Source organism: Pholis gunnellus (assembly GCF_910591455.1).
Source record: "Pholis gunnellus genome assembly, chromosome: 24".
Lineage (NCBI taxonomy): Eukaryota > Metazoa > Chordata > Actinopteri > Perciformes > Pholidae > Pholis > Pholis gunnellus.
The window spans coordinates 8,847,727-8,871,355 of record NC_136551.1 but is presented as its reverse complement, the minus strand read 5'-3'; the positions used below and the strand labels follow the sequence as shown (position 1 = coordinate 8,871,355).

The following is a 23,629-nucleotide window of genomic DNA, read 5'->3' as shown; positions in this document are numbered from 1 at the left end:
CTTGCTCAACAAAACGTGGAAGTATCATAAACGTTTGTCTTTCCACAGAGCTTATATCTGCAGTTATCCAACATCCAATGGAAAGATTGTATTTTGTTGAGGGAACCAGTTTGCAGCTAAGTTCCTGGTTGGCCTACAGAGAGGCACTCTATTAGATTATATTAGAAACAGAGTTGTATTCAGTTGTAAACCGTATTTGAATGTTGCGGCTGTTGTAGGTGGTGCTAATATTAACAACTTTGAATATTTTAAGATCGTTTCATCTTTCTTAATCTTCAATCTTTTTAATCAGGGAACCGCGGCCCACCAAAGCCCCTGGGTCAATTGGTTTTGGTAATCTGATTATTTGCTAATTTGTTTGGGAATTTGCACCACTGAAGTATAATGTCAACTAAGGTGGATCCTTATTGTATCATATGTTAAGCTTTCATGGTTCATATTTCTATTCCGATTCATTGCAGCATAGGATAACTGGTACACACTGCAGCAACAAAACAATTGTTTTAAGAGTACTGCATGTGTGTTTGCTGTGCATGCACACCTAGGAGACCTATCAGAAAGATTACTCCGTGCACACTTTTGCCAAACTAATCGTGTTCGCCGCCTGCTTGCGTGACCTCTTCCTCTCCCCTGCTGTTTTTAGAGGTTGTGTGAGTGAAACACTTCACACTCCGAATTAGGAAACCTGATTAGAAGTGAGACCATCTTGGCTGTGGTTGTCTTACCTTAAAGCCTCCAAGTTATTATCGTCCACAAACTAATTAGCAAAGTTCTTGATAAGCGAGGGTAGACCCCGTGTTGCCATGGCAACGGTTTGACTTAATCACAATGAAAGGAATGTGGTGTTGGGTGGCTTGCAGAGCACACGCAGCCTTCTTAAGTGTTTGCATTTGCTTCATTTTGCTTCTAGTTATTCACTCTTCCCTCTGGTTTGTTCAGTTTAGGTTGTTTTTTCCCCGTGTTGCTCGTGGGAGGACCCACTTACTCCAGGAAATCAAAAGGAGGTTTCAAGGTTGGCGGCAAAGCTTTTCATCAGAACGCAGTGTTCTCATGAAATGAAGACAGCGACTTATTGTTGCTGATTTAGGATCATGTCAGATCAGGAAAGGTGCTGCAGATTTTGCACTGCTGCTGCCGCTAGAATGAGCTATCAAATCTGCCTGACAGTCAAATTAATTAAAGGCAACGTTCACCCTCACATAGCTGTTTATATCTAATCTTTAGTGACTTCCAGGAGTCCTTTATGATAAATGCTGTATTTTATGTTTTTTTTCTCTAACCTGCTCTTTGGTTAAACTGTTATCCTATATTTCCCAGGAAGCCTTTCAACACGTTTTTCTATGCTGGCTCCATGTGTGCAGTGTGGTAATTTGAATATTAATGTCGTAATACTAATTATGTAAACTCTGCACTGCTTGCTTTTATGACTCTGACGGATTGGCACCAGAATCTCTCACTGCAAGTTTTTGGTAACTGACGTGTCTTTTGCTGTTGAACTCCATTGCAGCTTTTCCTTTTTTTCCTCTTTTCTGCGGGCCCTAAAACACCCACTAGTGATGCTGCCTCCGCTCCCAGCGTGACCCTTACCACACCACACAATATAGCACAATGACATGAATCAGCATGGTTTAATCAATTCCCCACCAACATCCCTCCCCCGGTTACCCCCAACGACTCCCGCACGCACTGCACCTCGCTGATTGGTGCCCGAGTTGCTTCTTTGGTAAATAAAACATTTATAGAGGCTCAATTAGCGAAGCCTGTTGAGTCTTCGGCAGCTGTGCTTGCCAGCTGTTTTTTAAAGGAAGAGCGATGCAGCGAGGTGAGGCGAGGGAAAAGAGGATGTCAGGCACAGGAAGGGGAAAAATAGATCAGGCAAGAGCAGGCAGACAGCTTGTTTTTCATTCGGCGTGGGCACAGTTTGTTTGTCAAATATTCAACCCAGAAAAAGAGCAGAGATAGAAAAGCTTTTTGATCAAAGTTTATCTGGAGGAAAAGAGTCTCTCCTCTGCAAACTAGTAGCTTTTATCTGATTCCTAAGATATTGTAAATACAGTGAATGAAGTCATTTTACTTTCGACCCTATTGTAAAGTTGTCATTCCTACGGGATCCCAACATGGAGATCCTGCAGGGGGAATTGATCTGATCTACTTCATTGATTTACTATCAATTTAATACTTGGTTTGTTTTTGAATGAATTATTTTTATACTCAAAGACGGGAAAAAGCCTGAGGATCAAAACCACCCCTTTGCCTGCTGTGCATGGAATGTAGTATTATTTGATCTTACAGTTGGTGGGCTTCATTAATTGTCTTATCGTAGAGACCCCCGTTGCTCTGCCCTGACGTGTGCAGCACGATATGAGATGAGCTACTTTTCTTTCTATATATTTGACTGAAAACATCCTGAAGATAGTCTGAAAGGGTCTGCAGATTCACTGCAGCTTCTCCTTTTCTCAAGACAAATGTAGACGAGTGCCATCACTGCCATTTAAACGGATATTTGGCTTATACACAGTTTGTTGCCACTATACTCAATTTATGTATGAGATGGTGACACACGAGTCAAATATATACTCGTGTTTGTAGGTGAAGGCAGGGGCAGGCAGGAAAGAACGAATGAATGCAGCCATTTGTTGAGAGTTCAGTTTAACATTGTAAAGGATGTTGCTAATGATACACTATACTAACATATCCACACATTATAAGGATGCCTGCTTGATCTCTGTCTTTTCATCTAGCCACACTTAAGAAGTCATAAGTTAAGGTCTGTATAATAATTGCAGTTTGTGTGTTCTTGTGAAAAACAAAAAGGAGACACCGTGCCTCAGTGCTGCATGGAGGGAAAAAAGGATCTTGATTGATAGTGATACAAGGATTGCTGGCAAAGCACATGAACAGACAGACTGATGCCAGCACTGAAAGTGGTCTTGTCTTGGTTGCCGCATACCCTTTTCATGATTACAAATAGCCTCTGCTTGGCTTGATGATGATGTGCATTGGCTCCAAAAAACCCAACCTTTTATAGTAACTCCTGCTTAATTCTCCTGTCCTCTGTCCTTTTCTTTCAGTGGAAGGCTGCACGGATTGGTCAGTGGACTACCTGAAATACAAGGTGCTTCTGGGGGAACCTGTACGGATTAAGTGCGCTTTGTTCTATGGATATATCCGGGCCAACTACACCCATGCGCAGAGCGCAGGACTTAGCCTTATGTGGTACAAAAGTGCAGGACACGGGGACTTCGAGGAACCCATCAGTTTTGACGGCACAAGGATGAGCAAGGAGGAGGATGCCATATGGTTTCGACCAGCAGAGTTGGACGATGTGGGGTACTATTCCTGCGTATTAAGGTAAGTTCCTTCAGCACCTCGAGACACATACCGCTTACATTTCTATCGAATGTTAATTGCTGCGTATATTGCTTTGCCTTGAACTGGAGGAAGCATTCATGAGGAAGTCTTCCACCATTTTGGGCTTGTTTTGCCGGCAGTGTGACAGTAATATAGTTAGGGTAAATAACATTTTGTGGAACCCTGTGGGCACAAGTCAAGCTATTTTCAAGTCCTCCCCTGGTGATATCTAATGGAGTGTCTCATCTCTGGCCAAAAGAGCACTTGTCATTGGTCCACAGTGCATCTTCTGTGCATCAACAGTATGAGGCCTCTTTGCTTCGCTATATATGCTAAATTATTTCTTCATCCTCCTCTGGGGGACAATAAGCTATTAGGTGCAATTGGTAAATCCATAACTCTCGGGCATTCACAAGTTCTTTCTGAAAACGTGAAAGAGCAAGGAGTGAGATGAAAGAGGATGGACAGGAATAAAGCACAAGAAGACTGAGGAAAGCCAAACGGCAGCTAAGATAAAAAAAACTAAATAAATTGTTTGATTTATGAGCACTATAATGTGGTGAAATTCCTGGCTCCCTAGCTCATATTGGCAGAAGTTTTCATTAACGTGTAGGTTGTCTGTGGCAAGGACAAGGGGAACTTTGAAACGCATCCTACTAAAAGATAGGAGCCTAATCCCACACAAACATGCATACTTCAATCAAAACACAAATGATTTAGGACATTTGTTACACTGGAAAAAAACAGGATAATAATAATGTACTCTGGAGCAGTTGCACTCGGCACAGGCTTCCTTGTGTTTCACAAGCTCAATTCTAGGAGGTTTTGGCCATTACTATTCATCACCATTAGCACTCTCCCCTTTGCCGTGGCGGCCGCCGTGAATAGAGACGGGCAGCACCAATCCAACAATCCTCTATTCAGAGACATTGGCAGCGTTTTCTGGAGGTAGACAATCAGTCAGCTCAGAGTTATTGTGTAATCGCGCAGAAAGTAGAGCCATGAGATTTGATTTGGAGTCGTGTTGCTTTGTCGCCATTCTCCGCCATTCAGAACCAAATTAAGTGGCAACACTTATTTGCCCATCGTGGAGAGAAATAACAATAATTGTGAATGCAGAGCACTTTTCCATCGCCCAGGATTTCTCTCCGCAGGCATTTCTTTGGACTATTGTTGTCTGTAGTTGCTTTCTCCAGGCTTTAAATCAGCACAAGGAAGTTCACTTTCTACAGTTTGTTCAACTCTTAATATTTGCTACTCAAATGGAATATTTACAAATCTGACCTTTATTGACAATGCCAGCACCGATGCTACAATCAGCTCCTCTGATTTTCCGTGTTAATCAGAGCTTCCGATGCACTTAGGGGGGCATTCAGATCTTCACAGTTTTATAGGAAACAGACACGTGATACACTGATAAGCTCCGGCACAGTAAGACCGTGTCATGAAAAAACCTAGTCAACACAAGATAACGTTTGCAAACTCCTTGCTTTGTCCAACCATCAAAACTCAAGATATGATATATGAGATATATATATATATATATATATATATATATATACAGGACTGTCTCAGAAAATTAGAATATTGTGATAAAGTTCTTTATTTTGTGTAATGCAATTAAAAAAACAAAAATGTCATGCATTCTGGATTCATTACAAATCAACTGAAATATTACAAGCCTTTTATTCTTTTAATGTTGCTGATTATGGCTTACAGCTTAAGAAAACTCAAATATCCTATCTCTAAATATTAGAATATCATGAAAAAGTATACTAGTAGGGTATTCAACTAATCACTTGAATCGTCTAATTAACTCGAAACACCTGCAAGGGTTTCCTGAGCCTTGAAAAACACTCAGCTTGGTTCAATAAACTAAATCACACGTATGGGGATTATCACAATATTCTAATTTTCTGAGACAGTCCTGTATAGTAGGTAAAGGGCATTCTCTCTGTATTGGCTCATTAGTCAGCTCTACACAGCGACATATGGTGGCGTTTAACAGTGGACTTGTTTAAAAGGCTTGGGAGGTTAGGTCATTGCTTTCTCTATGTATGTGTGTGTGTGTCACATGTTTAGTTCAATGCAGCTTTCTGAAGTGCACAGCAATGCTTCAGACTTGACCACATGGGACCATCAAATTACAATGATTTATATTCCTGTATTAGCATGTGAGTTCTGGAGCCACAATAATAAGGCCAAGGCTCAATCCAGATGACTGACAGTGCAGTGGTTTAAGGGAAGCAGGCTTTTGATTGCTTTCCCATACTGCATATCAACTAAAGCTGAATCCATATGTGGTGGACCATGTCTGAAAATATCCCCCACATAACATATACAGGTATGTCACATGATGTTTGTCCAAGGAGGAAAGGTCAAAGAGAGCGTCTCCAAAGTACATTTGCAGTATTAACTTGGAACTATTAAAGCTACTGACCTTAAATCGCTAAAGTGCGGCGTTTGCCACCACATTTGCTTTCGTCACGTTCCCCTCATTCCTTCACTCGAACGTTGACAACGTGTTAAAAATTGCAGGAACGGGTTCATCCAATTTTTACAAGCACATAGCAGCACTGTTGTGCAGACGTGACTCATTTCAATTCCCCGTCGCTGCAGCCAAGTCAGAGGATTGCTCTTCTCTTTTGTCTCAGCGGCGCGGGTCCTATAGATGATCAGCTCTTGCATATGTTAACACATCACATTCGGATTAGGCTCTTGGCAGTGTGTTTTACTTGAGGATCCTCACCCTTTTGAAACATGAAGGGATCGAGGGAATTAGAGCGCTCAGCGGTGGAACGAATGAATCACAGCACAACAATAAATCTTCTCTCACTGGATGCATTTCATACTTGAGCATGTTATAACAATTCATTCCCAGTTACTATGCTCCCATGATGTTATTGTCTCAAAGCAAGTGTTGGTAGTGTGTGACCAAGAATGTTTGTCCTCAGACAACATGGAGACATGATCTTTTTACTGTGTATTGTTTTCAGTTACCATTTCTCTTTTACCATTCAAGAATCAGGGTGGTAAAGTGAGGATTAAAGCTAGACAATGCTTTTATATTCTTGTTTAATCAATCGCCAGTGGAATAATATTATGATATGAACATTTGGGTTTCTTTGTCATCTATTTGGAAATCCTGGGAATAAGAAAATGCATCTCCCACACAGCTGCGTTACTGGTTTTCTTTCTTTAGACAGCTTATTCAACCTTTTCCCTAAACACATACAAAACTAATTGTAATATTTCTTATTGATTGTGCGTCACTGTCTTGAAAGCAGCAGGGATGTGTTAGAGTCTGATTGTATTGAGCAGGGCTGGATACAAATGTATGCAGGTGGGAAATGCTCTCAAAAGAAAGAAAAAGACGTGGAGCATTAGTCAACCTCGTTTATCATTTCAATACCTTCATCTTTTCTAGAATATTTTTAGAATATTCCTATAGGGGAAAGGCACACATCTCTGGTTGGTTTGATAGGTGACGTTGCCAAACATTCTTTGAATTTTTTCTTTTTCTAATGTCACTATAATATTTTAAACCGCTCCCACAGGCGCTCCTCCCGCCTCTCATTTATTCAAAGTCTCTTTGCATTGAACGTGTCATGTGTCCAAAATGTACCGAACTCAACACTGCGCGTCCTCGTGTCCCCAGCAAATAGAGCCGTCAAGTTTGATGTAGATCCACTGAACGGTTCTCCAGATATGCAAACGCACACACGTATACATAAATATGTATTCCTTGCTTTATGGTTAGATACTGAGGCAAAGGTTTTTTTTCACTTTAATCACATCCTCGGGTAAAATACTTTCCGTTGTAGCTACTCAACTGTGAGTTTATGGCGTGATCCTCATATGGCATCAGTAATATGTCCTGACCACAGGCTCTCCAGATACCGGGGATGAGATTTGTCTGCCAGCCGTCTGTCACAGGCGTTATTGCACTGGGCAAAGCGTAACAGTGTAGGCAGAATATTCATAACACACCCACATCAGCACGGCCACAGCCAGCGAACACACTCTGATGCGGCGCTATTGGCCACTCCTGCCAGTTTACCACTTTCGAGGCCAGTGTGTTACCGTCAAAAGCAAAATTGTGTTGTCCCGAATTAATGATTCCAAGCGAATCGTAATTGAGTTGTTTAATTATCTGTTTTACACGGTTTGTCCAGTCTAATGCATCGATGACAGCAAAACACAGCCCGTTGCACTTAACAACCATTTGCCTTATCGTGATAAGTATCTATTGAAAAAAATTTCCATATTAATATGTCTATCATATCACACAGGCCTTGTGAGGATTGAGGTTCAAGGAACTGTGTTATTCTATTGCAGCCTATTATTACTGCCAGCCATGTGAAGTATAATATAAATGTGCCTTGTGAGCAGCTTGGTCATGTGGCATAATATAGATGATGACAGAGACACATCTGCACTGGGGGAAAAACAACACAAACATCTTTATAAGTTTTGCAGTGAGCAAAGTCTGAAAAGCAGCTGGGGGAATTGTGCTCACAGTGCAGATAAACACAATTCTTTCCAATTCAAATCATCTCGTTTCAAGTACTTTCTTAATCAAGAGGCATGTTCTTAAACGTGTTTGAGTGAGCTTCCCCTTTCTGTTTGCTCCTTGTTTCAAGACTTATTGTGAGCTAAAACAAAAATTATTAAATGGCAATATAGTTCCTGATTTATTCCATCATTTCTTTCTTTCATCATGTCCTATGATGTTGCACTTCTGGCCTTTTTAGCTCTCCTAACATGCACACACATACAGCACAGTGTGTGGCCGCGCTTTTTGTATTTTGCTCAGCTGCACTTAAGTGTGTCAGAGGGCATCGTTGTACTAGAGCACACACACACACACACATCAGTTATCTGCTCCCCTGAGACTAGCTGCCACTGACATGAACATAATATCCCTCCAATCTGTATGTAAAAGCAGGCCAACTTGACACACTCAAACATTCTGAGCATGTCTGCATGTCTCTTCAGCTCATGCACACACACACACACACACACACACACACACACACACACACACACACACACACACACACACACAGATCTACTTACATTATGGACATACAGTATGACAAGGGACTGCTCACACCACACATACAGTATATAGGAGTGGAAGGGAGCAGATAAGCAGCGCTGTGTGTCAAGGATGTTCAGATGTTGTGACCGAAGGAGGTCCGTTGTACGCAGAGGGAAAACATCTGCAGTGGCTGAGTGTGTCACTTAGTGTCGACTGACTGAAAACACACACACACACACACACACACACACACACACACACACAGGCCATCCTGGTACATGGAGGAAACCACTAACTCCCGAGTATTGCTCCAAGTGTCTCTTTAAGCCTATTAGCATGACAAAGTTGCTAATTCTTACTTTTTCATACCTCGCTGACAGCACACACAGCCGAGTAACGGTGGGACAGGAAAAAGGAAAAAAGCATGGAGTAGATGTTAGGAAACGGTTCACCAGTAATCTCAAAGTATGTGATTTGGATTTGTATCTACAATAGAAGGATAAGTGTATTTGATAGTTTGGGGTTAGATAAAATCATTTGTGTGTTCAGTTATGCCATTTTTTTTAATCTTTGACTTAAAAGATTCACAATATGTTTGAAACTATACCGTCCACATCAGGTGTGCAATTTTTTATTCTTTTTAACGAGTAGAAGAGATACTAAAATGCTGTCGTGTGCTGAAAGTGAGCGGGCATTATTGTATTATCCGGTTCATCCTGGTGTCAGTGCAGACAGCCACCGCTCACCTTGCGTTCACCTCAATCTCACAGAGTTCAATCACTTCCAGCTCTCTGCAGAGTTTAAAGTCTACGCTGCCTGTCTATCTCTCCATCCACACTCTCACCACTATGTAGCGTGTTTTCTCCATCGCTTTGCCTTCTATGCTCAGATGCAGCATAAATTAGCAGGGCAAACTAACTGCTTTTATATAATCATATGAACAATTTTGTGCTCTCGGATTGCTTAGCAATGTCACTCGGATCGCCTTCTATTTATGTCAAAAAGCTGTTGTGTGTGGGGGTTCTCCAGTCCTTGTAGGTTTCAGTAATCTAGAAGTATTTCCACAGCTTTACATCGGCTTTGTGGAATCTTTAATTGTTCACTCATGGACTGTTCGCTACTGCATGTATTGACTTCTGTGTGGAATACCCCGAAGTGTCCTGTTGTCAGTGTGCAAAACCATCCAGCTCTATTTAGGTCATGTGCAATGCATGATGGTAGTCAATGTTTCATGAAGTCCATAAAAATCTATGGAAGTCTCTGCGCCATTTCCCATCTTAATAAACACAATTGTATAACAGCAGCATGTCAGACTGAATTGCTGGAATTATTTAATGATCTTTAAATGTTCACAAATCAACACACGTTCCCTTTCATGCTCAAACTGTAGCAGCAGCAACCACCGACCTAAGCATGCATCATACGTGGTCAAACGAATGCCACCGTGCATCGATCGGCGCGGGAAGTGCAGGGATTACAGTGTCTGATTAAGGACAGATGTAGCAGCGCAGAGGGAATCCCACTTCTTGGCAGGTAGCTAATGTTTCACCTTTAACCCTGTTTACCGGTGTTGGCAAGCTGCCACTGTCCCGGGCTTATTAATGGGTTTCCTGCATGTCCTGCAATGCCTGGGCTGTCACCAGCGAAGGACAATGGGAGGTGGAGATAAAAGGTGTGTGTGTGTGTGTGTGTGTGTGTGTGTGTGTGTGTGTGTGTGTGTGTGTGTGTGTGTGTGTGTGTGTGTGTGTGTGTGTGTGTGTGTGTGTGTGTGTTGGTCCTTTTGCGCATTTAAGCCTGAATGTCTGCTGTAGGTGCACCTCACCTGGCACCTGTGCACGTACCCGTACACACCACGGAGTCGCACGGAGAGCACACATCCCACCCGTCCCAGACCGCAGCCATGTTGACTCTGTTAGTATTCGTGGGCAGGAGTGGCTGGTGATCTCTCAGGGAAGTGACAGTCAGAATGGGCCGTCTGGAACACTCTGTCATTCAGCCCGAGTCAGGGCCTGTCCAATTGATCCAGCCCAGCTGTCAAAGCCAATGAGAGACGCTAGACTAAGGAGCAGCAGGGATGGTTTGTGCTGCCAGGGATTATGGATGATGTATAATACAAGGATGGTGTTTGTGTTATAAGCTACCTGGCAGGAGACAATCAGTTAGCTGTGGCTCTGTGGAATAGCTTCGCCGAGGAGGGCTCTAACAATGACGCCCTGATGGATGTTTATTAATGGGGTTTGTTTTGAAATGCTCAGTGGTGCAGCGGCACATATGGAGGAGGGTTTGAAGTCGCAATGAAATTAACATTTTATTTTCCATTCAATAATCTTTCTAAAGATAAGAAATGCGCCGCCCCGAACATCTGGAATCTTGGCAACTTGTGTCTTGATTTCTAGAATTTAGTCTCTTTTAATAATTTGGAGGATGTGACAGCTCCTGAAAAAGTGTAAATGTCACTAGATTCTATCTATTTATGCAGAGAGATTTGTTCGTTGCCCAGCTTCTCCCTTGTTTAACAGTTATACTCAGACATGAGAAGCCATTGAAGTATAGAGCCGTTCAAATTGACACTTAAACTGCTTGATGACAGAGGAAAATTCAGGGGATCACCAAAGTCATTAGGAAACATTGCAAAAGCCATTAATGTCTGTACCAAATTGTCTTCCACTCTATCAAATGACTGTGGAGATATTTCAATGGATAATTGACAATTTTGATTAAGCTTTAGAGTGAAATTCATTGGATCAGGTTTTAAGAATCTGTTCCCCGGGGATTTCACCGAATTACACGAAAATCCATCTAAAATCTGTTGAAATATTGAGGACCAAAGTGGTGTACCGGCCATCCCTAGAGCTCGACTACTAGCGGTGCTAACAAACCGTGCACTGAGGTATCGTGGTGTGTTTTATGTATCTGGAAGCAGCAGTGCACATGAGCTGTGATTGCCATAGTGGCTGAACAGAAGCTACATAAACAATGACTGATGGGAGAAAAGAGCATCTTCCACAAACTACTTTCAGAGGTCATAAGAGAGTTGGTGCCAATTCTCTGGCAGCAGTTATTCAAAGTGCCCAGGTGGGGTTTTCGGTAATTGTTGTGATATGGATTGGCGAAGCGACTTCATTCACCAGCCAGAGGTTATTGATGACGTTCCCCTATATTCAGTATTCTGTAGACCTGTATAGTGAGACTGCCCTGCCGACACAGTGTTTGGACAGCCTTGTAGTTGGCTCTATATGGGTTAGCACAGGTGGTTTTCCAGCAGCCATTGTCTGATGATGTATGGGCTGCTGTTTGGGCTTTATTCAGCCGCGTGATGTGGCAGTGTGAACTTGGATATTCACTGTGGACGTCGGATGTTATAATGGCAGTGTCGAAGAGGAGTGTGCACATGGAACCATTTTGAGGCCAGGTGCTGGATAATAATAGACTTCCATCTCGCACGCAAATGGAAAAAAAAGAATAATAATGACAACTTTTAAATCAATCATTTCCTTTCTTCCATTTTCCCTATTCAAACTCTTTCATTATGGAAGTAATCTGGTTTTATAAATATGAGAATCTTGAAAATAGCAGATGAATAGATCTCCATGTATGCACACTGCTATATAAGTGTTATCATGCCCGTTGTTTTAGCTAATGGACTGGATTCATTTTAATTTCAACAACAAACCTCATGTTCCTGCATATATTCATAGATGTCAGCATGTATTACTTACAATATGTGCCCCGATGCATTTAACCACAATCAGTTCCTACTCCAGCCCTTGATGCCAGAAAACCTGATTACAGTGAACAGCATAAACCGTGCTACATATAGCAGCATATATCTACAGTCTGCTTTTGCTTCATTTCTTCTTTTCATTTCATTTCTCTGGCAGCTACTGTGTATTTAAGGCCTCATGCATACCATTATCATTCACTCATGGTCATCCGTGAACGTCTGCTTTAAGTCTAGTGGCTCAACTGTTTCTGTTCAAGCGGTGCTTAACGCGGACATTTCTGCATTTCAATGAACCTCTTTCTGCACATATTCGGAATGCTGTGAAGGAGCGATTCAGTTCCCGGACATTGATCATCCGGGAACTGATTGATCGAACACCAGATGTATTGATTGGCTTGTACTGTCAACATGAGAAAGACACAACATTGACTTAGTCATAGTAAAAGATCAACATTGGTATTGCTGTACGTGTTTATTAGTAACCTCATTTTATTTATTCTACAAAAAGAAAATTTAATTTTGAAAAACAAGCATACACTAGAAAAGATGCACATGCTTGAGTACCAGAACAAATGTCTCTATATTCCAGCTATCTCATTAGTTTTTTTCTATAACTGTGTAAAAGGGTATTTTCATGGACCGAATCAGAAATGCCGAATGTATATCGTCTGTATGTATGTATTCAATTGCGCAGCTAAAGTGGCTGCATGTGCACGTTTTGATGTACGTTGGGTCCCCTTTGTAGAAATTGGAGTATAAATTGAATCCACCATGTGCCTGAATTACAGTCTCAGCCAATTTCCTTGCATGCCCTTCACGCTCCTTCTGATTGGACATTTGTCCCATGCTCGATTCCTTTTGATTAAGCCAAGCTCCAATGGCTCCTGGCTACAGGGAGCAAAGGGACAGAAGTTTGGCTGTGAAGGTTTTATTCTGGGAGACCTCTTCGCTCAAATCAGTTGTCACAAGCCGCATGACTAACCAGTACAATTGAGCAGAAGGTCATAGTCTATGACCAATTTTTATTTATTTATTCTCAGGATTATCTGGTAATCCTCGACACATGCAATACACAAGAGAGGTTTCATTAATTCAATTCAATATTCTAACATACGCTGGAGTGCAAAATGACACCCAGGTTAAATAACTCCACATCCCGAATGAGGGACTTTATTCAGTCACGTCCTCGCTGTTGACTCCTCGTATAGCCAACCTCTTAGCCCTCCTGGACCACGCTGAGCGGAGCAAGTCATCAAACAAGATGCCAAACCATCACTATCTGATAGGAGGGACACTGACCTTCTCTTCCTCATATCTGATGGTGCTTTTTATCTGCCTGACAAATGTCAGAAAAACCATTCCCCAAGCACAATCACTTTAGTACCACAACTGCCCCCCCCGCCTCCCCTCCCTTCCCCCTGATCTGTGAACGGCGGAGCTCCGAGCTAGACATCAGCAACACCGCAGCTATCGGTCAAACCGTGACGTAGGAGAGAACTCACAGCTTTCCTGAGTCCTACGTTGCCTGGGATGTGAGCCTCCACTCCTGAAAAGGGAAGCCAATGAAAGTTCATTGTAAACTGACAACGTTGTGTTCACAGCTTTATTTCTGCTGGCCCAAAGTAGCCCCCCCCAAAAAAAACATGGATATGGCCCATAGTGCAATATTGCAGCAGGAGTAAGAGACGGTTTGTATTTGATATTCACAGCTGAATGGCTGCTCATACATTACACCCAGAGGGCCTGGGGACCAATGAATAAGGTCATGGCGGAGTTAGAAGAGAATACGATGGAGACAAATTGTTTATACTTGTTATGAAATCAGGTTGCTAGCATAAAGATGAGTGAAGGATGTCGCGGAATGGAAAATAAGTTCCCTGAAGGCATCAACTAGAAAATGACGGACTAATGCGTTTGCTCACAAGAAGTGCTATTGTTGGTTTGAGACACACAACTCAAGGGACGGCTTAGAGGAATCCTCAGACTTCTGAATCCTCAGAAGGTCTTCTGATAATGTAGGATTTTGGGGATGATATGCTTTTGCAGTTAGACATTGTGTATTTTAAGAACAGTAGTTTTTAATGTGGGGCTTTCAGTGGTCTTCAATTGTTAATAGTTAATAGTATAAACATTTATTTGCAGCTGTCTTTAAAGTCTCTACATAAGCATTAGCCCCAATACGTTCCTTTCATGTATTACCATTACATTTAAGTCACAAAGCTAAGCATCCATTTTTCTCTGAAAAATAAACACACAGATCTTTGAAAGAACCAGACGGTCCTCGTCTCACCATCTGGTTGAAAAAATATTGTTTGCTGCAATAAAAAAAAAACTATTCAATCTGCTTCCACTGTTGTGATTTGATTTCATAATCCAAAAAAGACGCGAGGATGGAAATGACACATGTCCTTGTGTCCAAATATATTTCCAATCAGTTTGTCAATACTGATGTTACGTTCCATTATTTCTTACTTTCATAAGAATAATCTGTTTTTATAAAAAACAATCTTTGAGTATTCTGGAAAATAGTGTTACGAGTTCAAGGAACTGCTTCAAAGATTGCTGCTTATTTCTTTTTCACAACAGCGCATGCTTCGATCTGTGACTGGAATGCAGAATAAGCACAAACTGTGGATACCTTTGTATAACAAGAAAGTGAAGGGATATAAATGTTACCATGTTAAGGTCTGTATGGTCTAAAAGACATCCACGTATGACATTCAAGCATTTTTCGAAGCTTGAACAAGTGAACAGTTTGATGTTTCAGTTCTGTATAGAGCACTACTGTTTGAATATAATTCCCTTCATCTTTAAGTTGGTTTTCACAAGACATCACACCCCAGAAACCAAACATAGACATTCAAATGAAGGCATGACATTACACTGATTTACTTTTCGTGTAACTGCAAAGCTTGTATGTTAGTGTGCAGAACAGGTGCAGGTGTGTGTTTTTCGCAGCGTGGCAAAAAAGAAATGATCCGCAGAGGTGTGTGTTCCTCCCTGAGAAAATTTGTTTTACAGGACAAGAGACAAAGGGGCGGGTTGAAGCAAGGACAGAGACAAACCACAAGCAGAGGGAGGGGGACAGAGAGAGAGAGAGAGAGAGAGAGAGAGAGAGAGGGGGGGGGGTGGATTATAATTGAGGCAGGAGTCGGTTGTTCCAGCATGGCAGACAAGTGCCACAGCCTTAGACAGAGGCTAAGTAGGAGCAAGTTGGCCCACAGTCAGATTTGGGGAGCCGGGGTGCTTAATCATCCCGGGCCTGGTGCTAGTGTTGACAGGTGAGTTATGAGCGGGCGCTACAGGTAGGAGCCCCAGCCTTCCCACTGCTCACTATGACCTTCGCTCTGACCATAAATAATGCAGGCACCATAAAATACTGATTTAGGATAACTGGACCGGCCTATCTTGGTGTGGGTTAATTTTGGCTTGGTGTGGACGAGGAAGGCACTCGGTGCCGATGTAAGGCATATTATGTGCTATATGTGAATGCAACTTGAGTCCAATCCTCACTCTTTTGCCAGTTTGCCAGCCACTATTTGATGCTGATCGGACCCCGTTACCGCTTGTCTAAAGCCATTGTTACATCTGCCTCTGTCTCATCCAATCATCTAATCATGCCAGGCAGCATTAACTGCAGCCCTTGTGCTCTCAGGAAGGATCTCGGCTGTTTGTACATCTGCCCTTCACATCCTGACGTAGGCTTTGGTTGACACATGCGATGCGAGCTCAGGTATATGCTGACTCAAGTGACAACACAATGGACCTGCGGTGTCGCTCACGTACTTGTTGATGAGTTCCCCTTTAGCTTTTGCGACACACTGGTACAGAATGACTCCAGGTGGAGTGGATAAACGAGTAAAGTAATATCCATTCTGATTCACAGACGGGCGTTTCAATTTAGAATATGATATTTTATTACGGTGCTTTAACTACAATACTGTACACTACAGATGCACACACACAACTACATACACATCCAGTGTGCTGCTAAGGGACACAGTACTTGTTTGGCAGATGTTTGCATACATCCCTACTGAACTGATTCCAGCAGGGATATTTCTGTGACGTTTTGAAAAAGCTGCGGTGATGGAGGACGTGCCCGGTTGGACAGAGAAGCCATTTAAGCCGATGAGAAATTCGGGATGCAGCCATTTAACAACGACAATCTTCTCAAAATAGGCTGATATAGGCTTCATTTTTCTAGCTATTGCATGTCTCCTGTAAACAGAAGTTATTGTTAGCAGTTTCCCAGTGAGAGCCACATAGAACACACACACACACCAAATAACTCTATCTTTCTGACATTTCTATGAGTTTCATCACAGCATGATTTGTATTGCATGACATATGCATGAAGATAAATGTCGGTCACCCCGACTGAAATGCTAATGACGTCCTGAGTGTAGACCTTAATGTTACTGCACAGCATAGGTCAAGAAGCAACACTAAATCTTTAAAGTGTTAACCCCATGTTGGGTTTGTAAGGACGTTATGCCGACGTAACCTTTAATCAACCTTTGGGCCGCTCGCCTCGTGCTGAGACAATTCTCCGGGAACGTTATTGTTAGTTGAAAGTAAGCTCTAATGAGTAATCAGCGAGTATTTCATCATCCACTTTCTATTTGAGAGGAGTTATTTTAATTAACAGATTCATTAAGTTACTTCATTAATTTCCCCACAGGTGCCGTGGATTCTCAGGAGAATTCCAAATCAATTCTGCTGCCTATTATTTAATATCAGCGCGAACAGTCGCTGAGTTAAAGGGCAGGCTCCATCTGGTTTCATCCTCTGGTGGGGAAGATTCATAGACGGTCAATAGAATGAAATAAAATATTGCGGATGGTTTTTTTTGTTGGGAGGGATTCAACTCTGGAAGAAGCACTGGCTTCATACATAAATCTGTAAATTAACCCGTGGATTTAACCACTGCTAAATCCCATGATTATGTAGCGAGGAGTGACCGCAGTGTTTCTACACAGCATGCGACTCATAATCCTTTCAGCGGGCTGCTTAACTCCTAGCTGACCATTGCACAGGATTTCACTGCGTTTGCTGCATATTGCAGCTTGAGTCCTCTGCCTGCCCTCCAGCTGTGTACAGTAGCTGTCAGCCTGACACTTCTCTCGGCTGATGTACGCAGGATGCTATCCATCATTGCCACGGCATTGCACAGCCCCTTCAGTTTGACACATTTGACAGACACTGTCGCACATTAGTGCCGCGGTATCGCCTGGGTTATCACTGTATCTGCAGAACGCAGAGGGTTCATTGTGCGTTTAGGACTCTGGAGGGTGCAGTAGTAGGACCGTTTCCCTGCTTAGTTCTTTGGATAGTGGTCATGAATATTATACCTGCCGAGTAAACAGTCTGGAGATCACCTGCTCACCTCTTCAGGCTCAAAAGGCACTACGATGGATGTGAGATGTTGGAAAGACATCGTAGGATCGCTCTCTCTCTCTCGCTCTCTCTCTCTCGCTCTCTCTCTCTCGCTCTCTCTCTCTCGCTCTCTCTCTCTCTCCCCCCCTCTCATTTTATCAGTGCTGCCCAGAATATTTAACAGGGAAGAGAGCGCACCCGTGGGATCTCATTTGCACAGGTGTCCATCTGGTAGAAGTTGTCTGGGATAATCTCCACATCATGTCACATTTGCATCTGCGCTTCATGAAAACGGCACGCTCACTGTAAGCGGAGTGGCCAGTTCAGGGGGACGGGGACGCGAGGGATTGTTTGCCGACAGTGTAGCTAAGACCAGTGTGTGTTGTACTAATCCACGAGGCTGCTAATGCTGCGCAATTATGTAAGGATTTAACATGTTTGTAATTGTTTGTTGGTTCAGCTCAATTTGTGTAACCAGCTTTAGTTGGAAAATTAGCAGTGAGATTTTCCTTAACACTGCCAATTTGTTTGGTCTTTTAACCAGGAGGGATTTGCTGCAGTCTCGCTGGAGTACTTGTCAATTGTGACAGTCTTATTAGCCAAAGAAAAGGTGCTCTTATTGAATTCATTGATCATCATGGACCTTTGCTTCTGTTCCCCTTCTGCAAATAGCCCCAACTTTCACAGTGAATCAATGTGTTCATTGACTCCCATGTTCTGTTAAGAATGACTCAGGCAGCAGATCCCATCTCAAAATCAGTTCCATTAATGACCCAAACAGGACAGCTGTTAATGCCTAGCAGCTGTATCTTTACCTCTCTGTGTGCGTGTGTGTGTGTGGCTGTGTGTGTGTGTGTGTGTGTGAAGCATCGCTCTCTGAGGCAGAAATAGATCGGATCAGGGTCCCTACAAGGTTCTGCGTATACACAGGAGAACGCTCAACCCAGATTGGTTCAGTATTTAAAGATGAGCGTTCCCAACACAAATCACCGAAGGTGCGCCGCAATACCAAGTGATAAAATGAAATGTTTATTCCGCCGTGGATGAATGCTCTCCAGTATCTGAGCCCAGGCAAGCACGTAGTCCTCAAACATTACAAGTAATCTTGCATTTTACGCACCCTGTCCCTTGCCTTATAAATCCTCTTCTTTATGTATATGACCCGAACAGTTACAGTACATCAATTGTAGCAAGTCATTTTCTGCTAGCTCGCACTGTATCTGCTTAACACGGGAAAACCAAAGGCTCAATCAATCTCCAAGTGCTGTTGATATTCAAGGCTATCGCTCCGTATTACCGCCCGTCTCCCTGCCCCGTAAACGTACACACTCGTACACTACATGTGATTGGTTAACTTTGTATTTTTTGCAGGAACTCCACATACTGCATGAAGGTGTCCATGTCCCTCACGGTGGCGGAGAATGACACAGACCTTTGCTACAACTCCAAAATGAGGTTATTTGAGAAGGCAGAGCTAAGCAAAAGCAAAGACATCACATGCCCGGGCATTGAGGATTATCTGCAGCCAGGAGTGGAGCCTGAGATTCTGTGGTACAAGGTAAGATGCCCCCTTTGTATTCGCCGTTTTCACAAATATCCACCACTGATGTTATTCCCTTTTAAATGCAGAAGTGCCAGATGTTGTCTAAACAGAGGGCTCTTTCACCTGAGGCCCATCATGCACATCATTTGAAATGGGAGCCTTTCAATTCAAATTCACAGGAAGTTATTTTATACATCTGAAGGATAACCCAGTTCAGGTCAGCTATATTCAGATCTAATTAGCTTCAAATACAATCTCCTCTCTGACTTCTGAAACTAAAAGCATCAGCGAGATAAATATATAACTGACAGAAATAAATCTATTCACTGAGTACATCTCTTATTTCCTCTGTTCTGACCCCAAACTTTCTCCTCCTCCTCCTCACGGAGAGTTGTGACGCCCACAGTGTACCTGACCCAGTCCGACCTCCCGCTTCCCAGAGGCCGCTTTGATTGAGCCGTTCGGCGAAGTTTTGGCCCCAATTCATCAATCGATAAAGTGTGCTGGATTAGTTGGCCAAAACGCTTCTTCATTTTCCCACTGAATCAAATTATAATAGAAGATAATGACTGTGGGCTCCACACCCTCCAGTTATTGGCTCTCACTTTGTCAGTGGGGGCAGATTGAATTCTGGGAGGCATGTCTGGGACTACAGTTCGAAACCAAACCCACAGTGCCCCAGTTTCCTTTGCCTCAGGTGTTCTGTGTCCAGACTTGGTTAAGACGGAACACTGTCGTGGGCGACCCATGATCAAAGGAGTCAAAAACTGTTATTTTTGGAAGTTACCTAACTGTTTTTGATGCTAAAGTTACTTCCTGTTCACAAATTTGATTGCTTTTGATTGGGTTGCGATGAAGATGTTTCTTAGCATCTGATTTACACATTACTAAAGTCTGAAATCTGGCATAATTTGAGACGAGGTCTCTCTACCATAACTGTGTGGAAAGCTGTTACAGTTCTTTCTGACAGCACATTTAGTAGCAAAGGGCTCTCTATGGACTTAGCCTCAATATGCTTAAAGCTCATGTCAGGTAGAAGTCTGTTTCCTGCTGATTTCAAACAGTAGTTCCACTTGAAAGTGTGTTTTCTTTATTCTCACATTCTGTACCCCCCCCCCTGTGCTTTAAATAAAGGAATGCAAGCCAAAGCAGTGGAGACAAACCATAGAAAGGAGGAGGGACTCTCTGTCCATCAAGGAAGTACGGGAAGACGACATTGGGAATTACACATGCGAATTACAGTTTGGGAACTTCGTGGTACGGAGGACGACTGAGCTGTCTGTCACAGGTAAGGAACTTTTTATTTTTTACATTTAGTTAATGCTGCACATCCTGTGATTGAAGAGTCATCTCAGCTACTTTAGTTGAGACGTTTAAAACACTGGAAGAAATGCAGAGAGCCTGAGTTGCTGCAGTGCTTGCGACAGCAGAAAGGAATGCCAGTAACTGTACACTGAACGCCTCATTGCAAATATATTTATATTGAATGCATTCCAAAAAGTATTTCCACAAAAGAATATCTGCATTGTTGCTCGTGCCTTCGTGCACGGTGTCGGGGGATTGTGTTTTTTTTACACTGTGACCTGAGGGAAACGAAAAGTGGCTTCAGGTTGTTGTTTTTTTACAGATTGAGCTTTTTAAAGCTGATCCCTGCACCTTTCGCCTCACTGTCGCAGTCAATAGCGTCACTGTCTCTCTCTCTGACTTCTAGGCTCCTTTAATTGCTAAGTAGTGGAATTCACCTCCAGCACCAGCCACCTCAGCACTTTTTCTTAAGGCTGTTAAAATATTTAAGCCCGGACCTAAAGTGGGTGACAGATTGCTTGCCACTGAGACTGCCACAAACACCGTTGAGACAAAATGCTTCTTTAAGTTTGTCGTCACTGAACAGAAACACATACAGTAGCTAATATTGACTTAAATTGTCTTTTTTTCTACTAGTGCTTCTTTCACTACACTACCAGTTTCCTCTACCAGGCATTGCATTCATCGGATGAATAATATTAGGACCAGGGCCAGTCATCCTTGCTCCATTTATAATGGACGGATATTAAAGATGTGCTCTATTATACAATATTCATTGAAAAGTGGAGCTCATGTTCTTTTGAGTAGAAGTGTTCCTGTGCTCTGGGCAATTGCACACGACAACAGCTTCCCCTCCCTGTGACTCATTTGGCTGAGTGGTGGCTTACGTCTGCAAGAAAACGAACCAATGCAGGATGACGCAGAACGAAGCGGAGAGAAGCGAAGAGGTTTTGGACGGACGAAAGGCGCCGTTAGATTTCAGCGCAGCTGCCATCGCGCGTTGTGGGGTATGAGGGTCGGACAAAGTGTTTGCTGTAAACTGCTACTTGATTACACTTTATGGGTCCATTTAAAGAAACAAAGACAGACTCCAGTGAGGGGAGAGCTAAATCATAAATCATTTTCCCACCAGCCTGAAAATATCATCATTGGGGAATAGTCTTAATCTCTCTATCTTCTTCGGAGACATTCGGCATTTAAAAACAGGTGGCAAAAGATGATTGATGATTGGGCCATGGCATGTAGGATTCTTTAGAAAGAAACGCTCTCTTCCAGCTGTGTCTATCTGGGTTTACTCCCAACTCCAGTCTGCCTGTAGCTGTGGATGTGTCTGTTTTTAGCCTTTTGAACCTGTCCAGGATGCACCCTGCCTCTTCCAGCTCTCACCACCCTTGAGCAGTATACACAATGGATGGATGGATAACATCAGGTTTACCTGACGGTTTGATTGAAGATGAAGTTGTCAGTATTTGTGAAAGAAAGGATTGTGATTTTACTTTAAATAGTATAGAGAAAATGGCAGTTAATGATACCGTTGGTTCTAATTCATTAGAAGAGAGATGCACTGTGTTACAGCAGTTGGTACACTTAAATGTACCTTATAGGATGCAGAGACCAAAGTTGACTTTTACTGTAAGTTACAAGATACAATATTGCCTCCAGGAAACAAAGTGCACCGTGTAGTACAAAGTGTTATACAAGTTGTCATTGTTCTCTCTGAACCTGGAGTGCTTTTTATCTTTGGAGAGCAATGCCACTGTTCACTCTGCTTCTGGCTTGGTTTCTTTCTTTTTAGGCAGAATTGCTCTCCTCTGAGTTTTGGATTTATTTATTTATTGTCTGTCTTCGATTGAAGAAGTTTTGAGTTTTCGTACGTGGTGTTTTCTTTTGTGCTGCCGCGGTGGCTGTACTGATCATGCTAACTACCCGGTTCTTTTGATCTGTCTTCTACTTCTGTATGCTGTCGCTGTTTCAGTACACATGAAACGCATCACGTCCTATAAGGACGGGGGGTTTTGTTCTTGGAAAGAGCTTTGTGCTCAGACCAAGCTTTCATGAACTTCTCACGATTAATGATGCAAGACCCTGTCAGTGAAAATGATCTCCAGCTTCCCTCCAAAAATGATTCTGATGTTGAAAGATCCACCGATTTTCGTGTCCTCCACCAAATGTAATACTCAATATTCTTGTGTGTGCAAAACATTTGACTTTGTCTAATTCTCACTATTAATCATGATAACAAGCATTCTAGGGTTCAATTGTTTAGGAAATTGTCAGCCATTTATTCCCATTATATACCCATCTAGGCCAGTGAGAAGAAGTGTGAAATTGAAAACAACATAGAATCACAATTGAGCTTAAAAATATTGATCTACCAAATAAGACGAGCTCTAAGCAGGATCTTACCAGAACCTTGACTTTTAAGAGACTTGTGAGGCTTCGGTACAATCTTTGTCCTAGATACAGTGGAAGTGGAAGTTTGTAAATACCATTGAACATGTGTTTATTGCAGGTACCTGATAGATACACATTACGTTACAGTAAATCCCACAGATCTGCGGTTCGGACTTGACCTTTGGATCTGCATTCCTTCCAAAGGCGATACCAGTATTGTTACCACCACTTTAGGCCTGCCCCTGATACTTTCTCTTTTTATGTGGAATAGGTGTACATAAATCTTTATGTAATATAATCATCAACCTCCCACAGATAATTCCAATCCACCAACCAAACCCCTGTCACTCCCCTTTCTATCAACAGCCTGCAGGCCCTCTCACAGCAGCGCAGTGGGACAAAAAAGGTCAGATTCCACGTGATTATAATGAGCACCACTCAAATCATAATGAGCTCCCTCGCTGGGTAACTGGAAGCCGCATTCATTTTTAAATAAAATTTGCGGTTTTATGACTTCTATGTACGGTGCACCGTTTGATGTCTTAGATTAAACACGGCAGACTAAAGGAGCGGTGATGAAATGGATATGCAGGGGAACAGCAACTTTGGTGTGTAAAATAGACTGCCAGTGTAGCTAATGAGCTGGGACTGATGCCGTTAACCTGCTTTTCTAATTCTGAACCAGCACGCAACGACGTGTGTTTGGTTGGGGAAAGTATGGAAAGCATGTAAACAATCGTGAAAGTATCCCTCCACATACAATTTCTGACTTCCTCCTCCAACCAAATGATGCATTCATTGGATATTTTTCCTGTGCTTAAAGTCTGAGTGTTTACGATGGACGGATTGGACTCTATGGTAGCTTTGTGGTTTAAGCAATCCAGTCTTT

The 23,629-nt window shown here is 42.5% G+C and overlaps 1 protein-coding gene across 1 annotated transcript in view; it reads left to right on the top strand.

Moving 5' to 3' along the window:
- The window catches only part of LOC306715476 (interleukin-1 receptor accessory protein-like 1), a gene marked incomplete at both ends in the record, with an annotated part of 185,217 nt that overhangs the window by 57,384 nt on the left and 104,204 nt on the right, over positions 1–23,629 (top strand). The window contains 3 exons of the mRNA XM_079185867.1: positions 3,072–3,351; positions 18,870–19,056; positions 20,176–20,329. Coding sequence (XP_079041993.1) covers positions 3,072–3,351; positions 18,870–19,056; positions 20,176–20,329 — 621 coding nt within the window. The remainder of the gene's footprint in view (positions 1–3,071; positions 3,352–18,869; positions 19,057–20,175; positions 20,330–23,629) is intronic.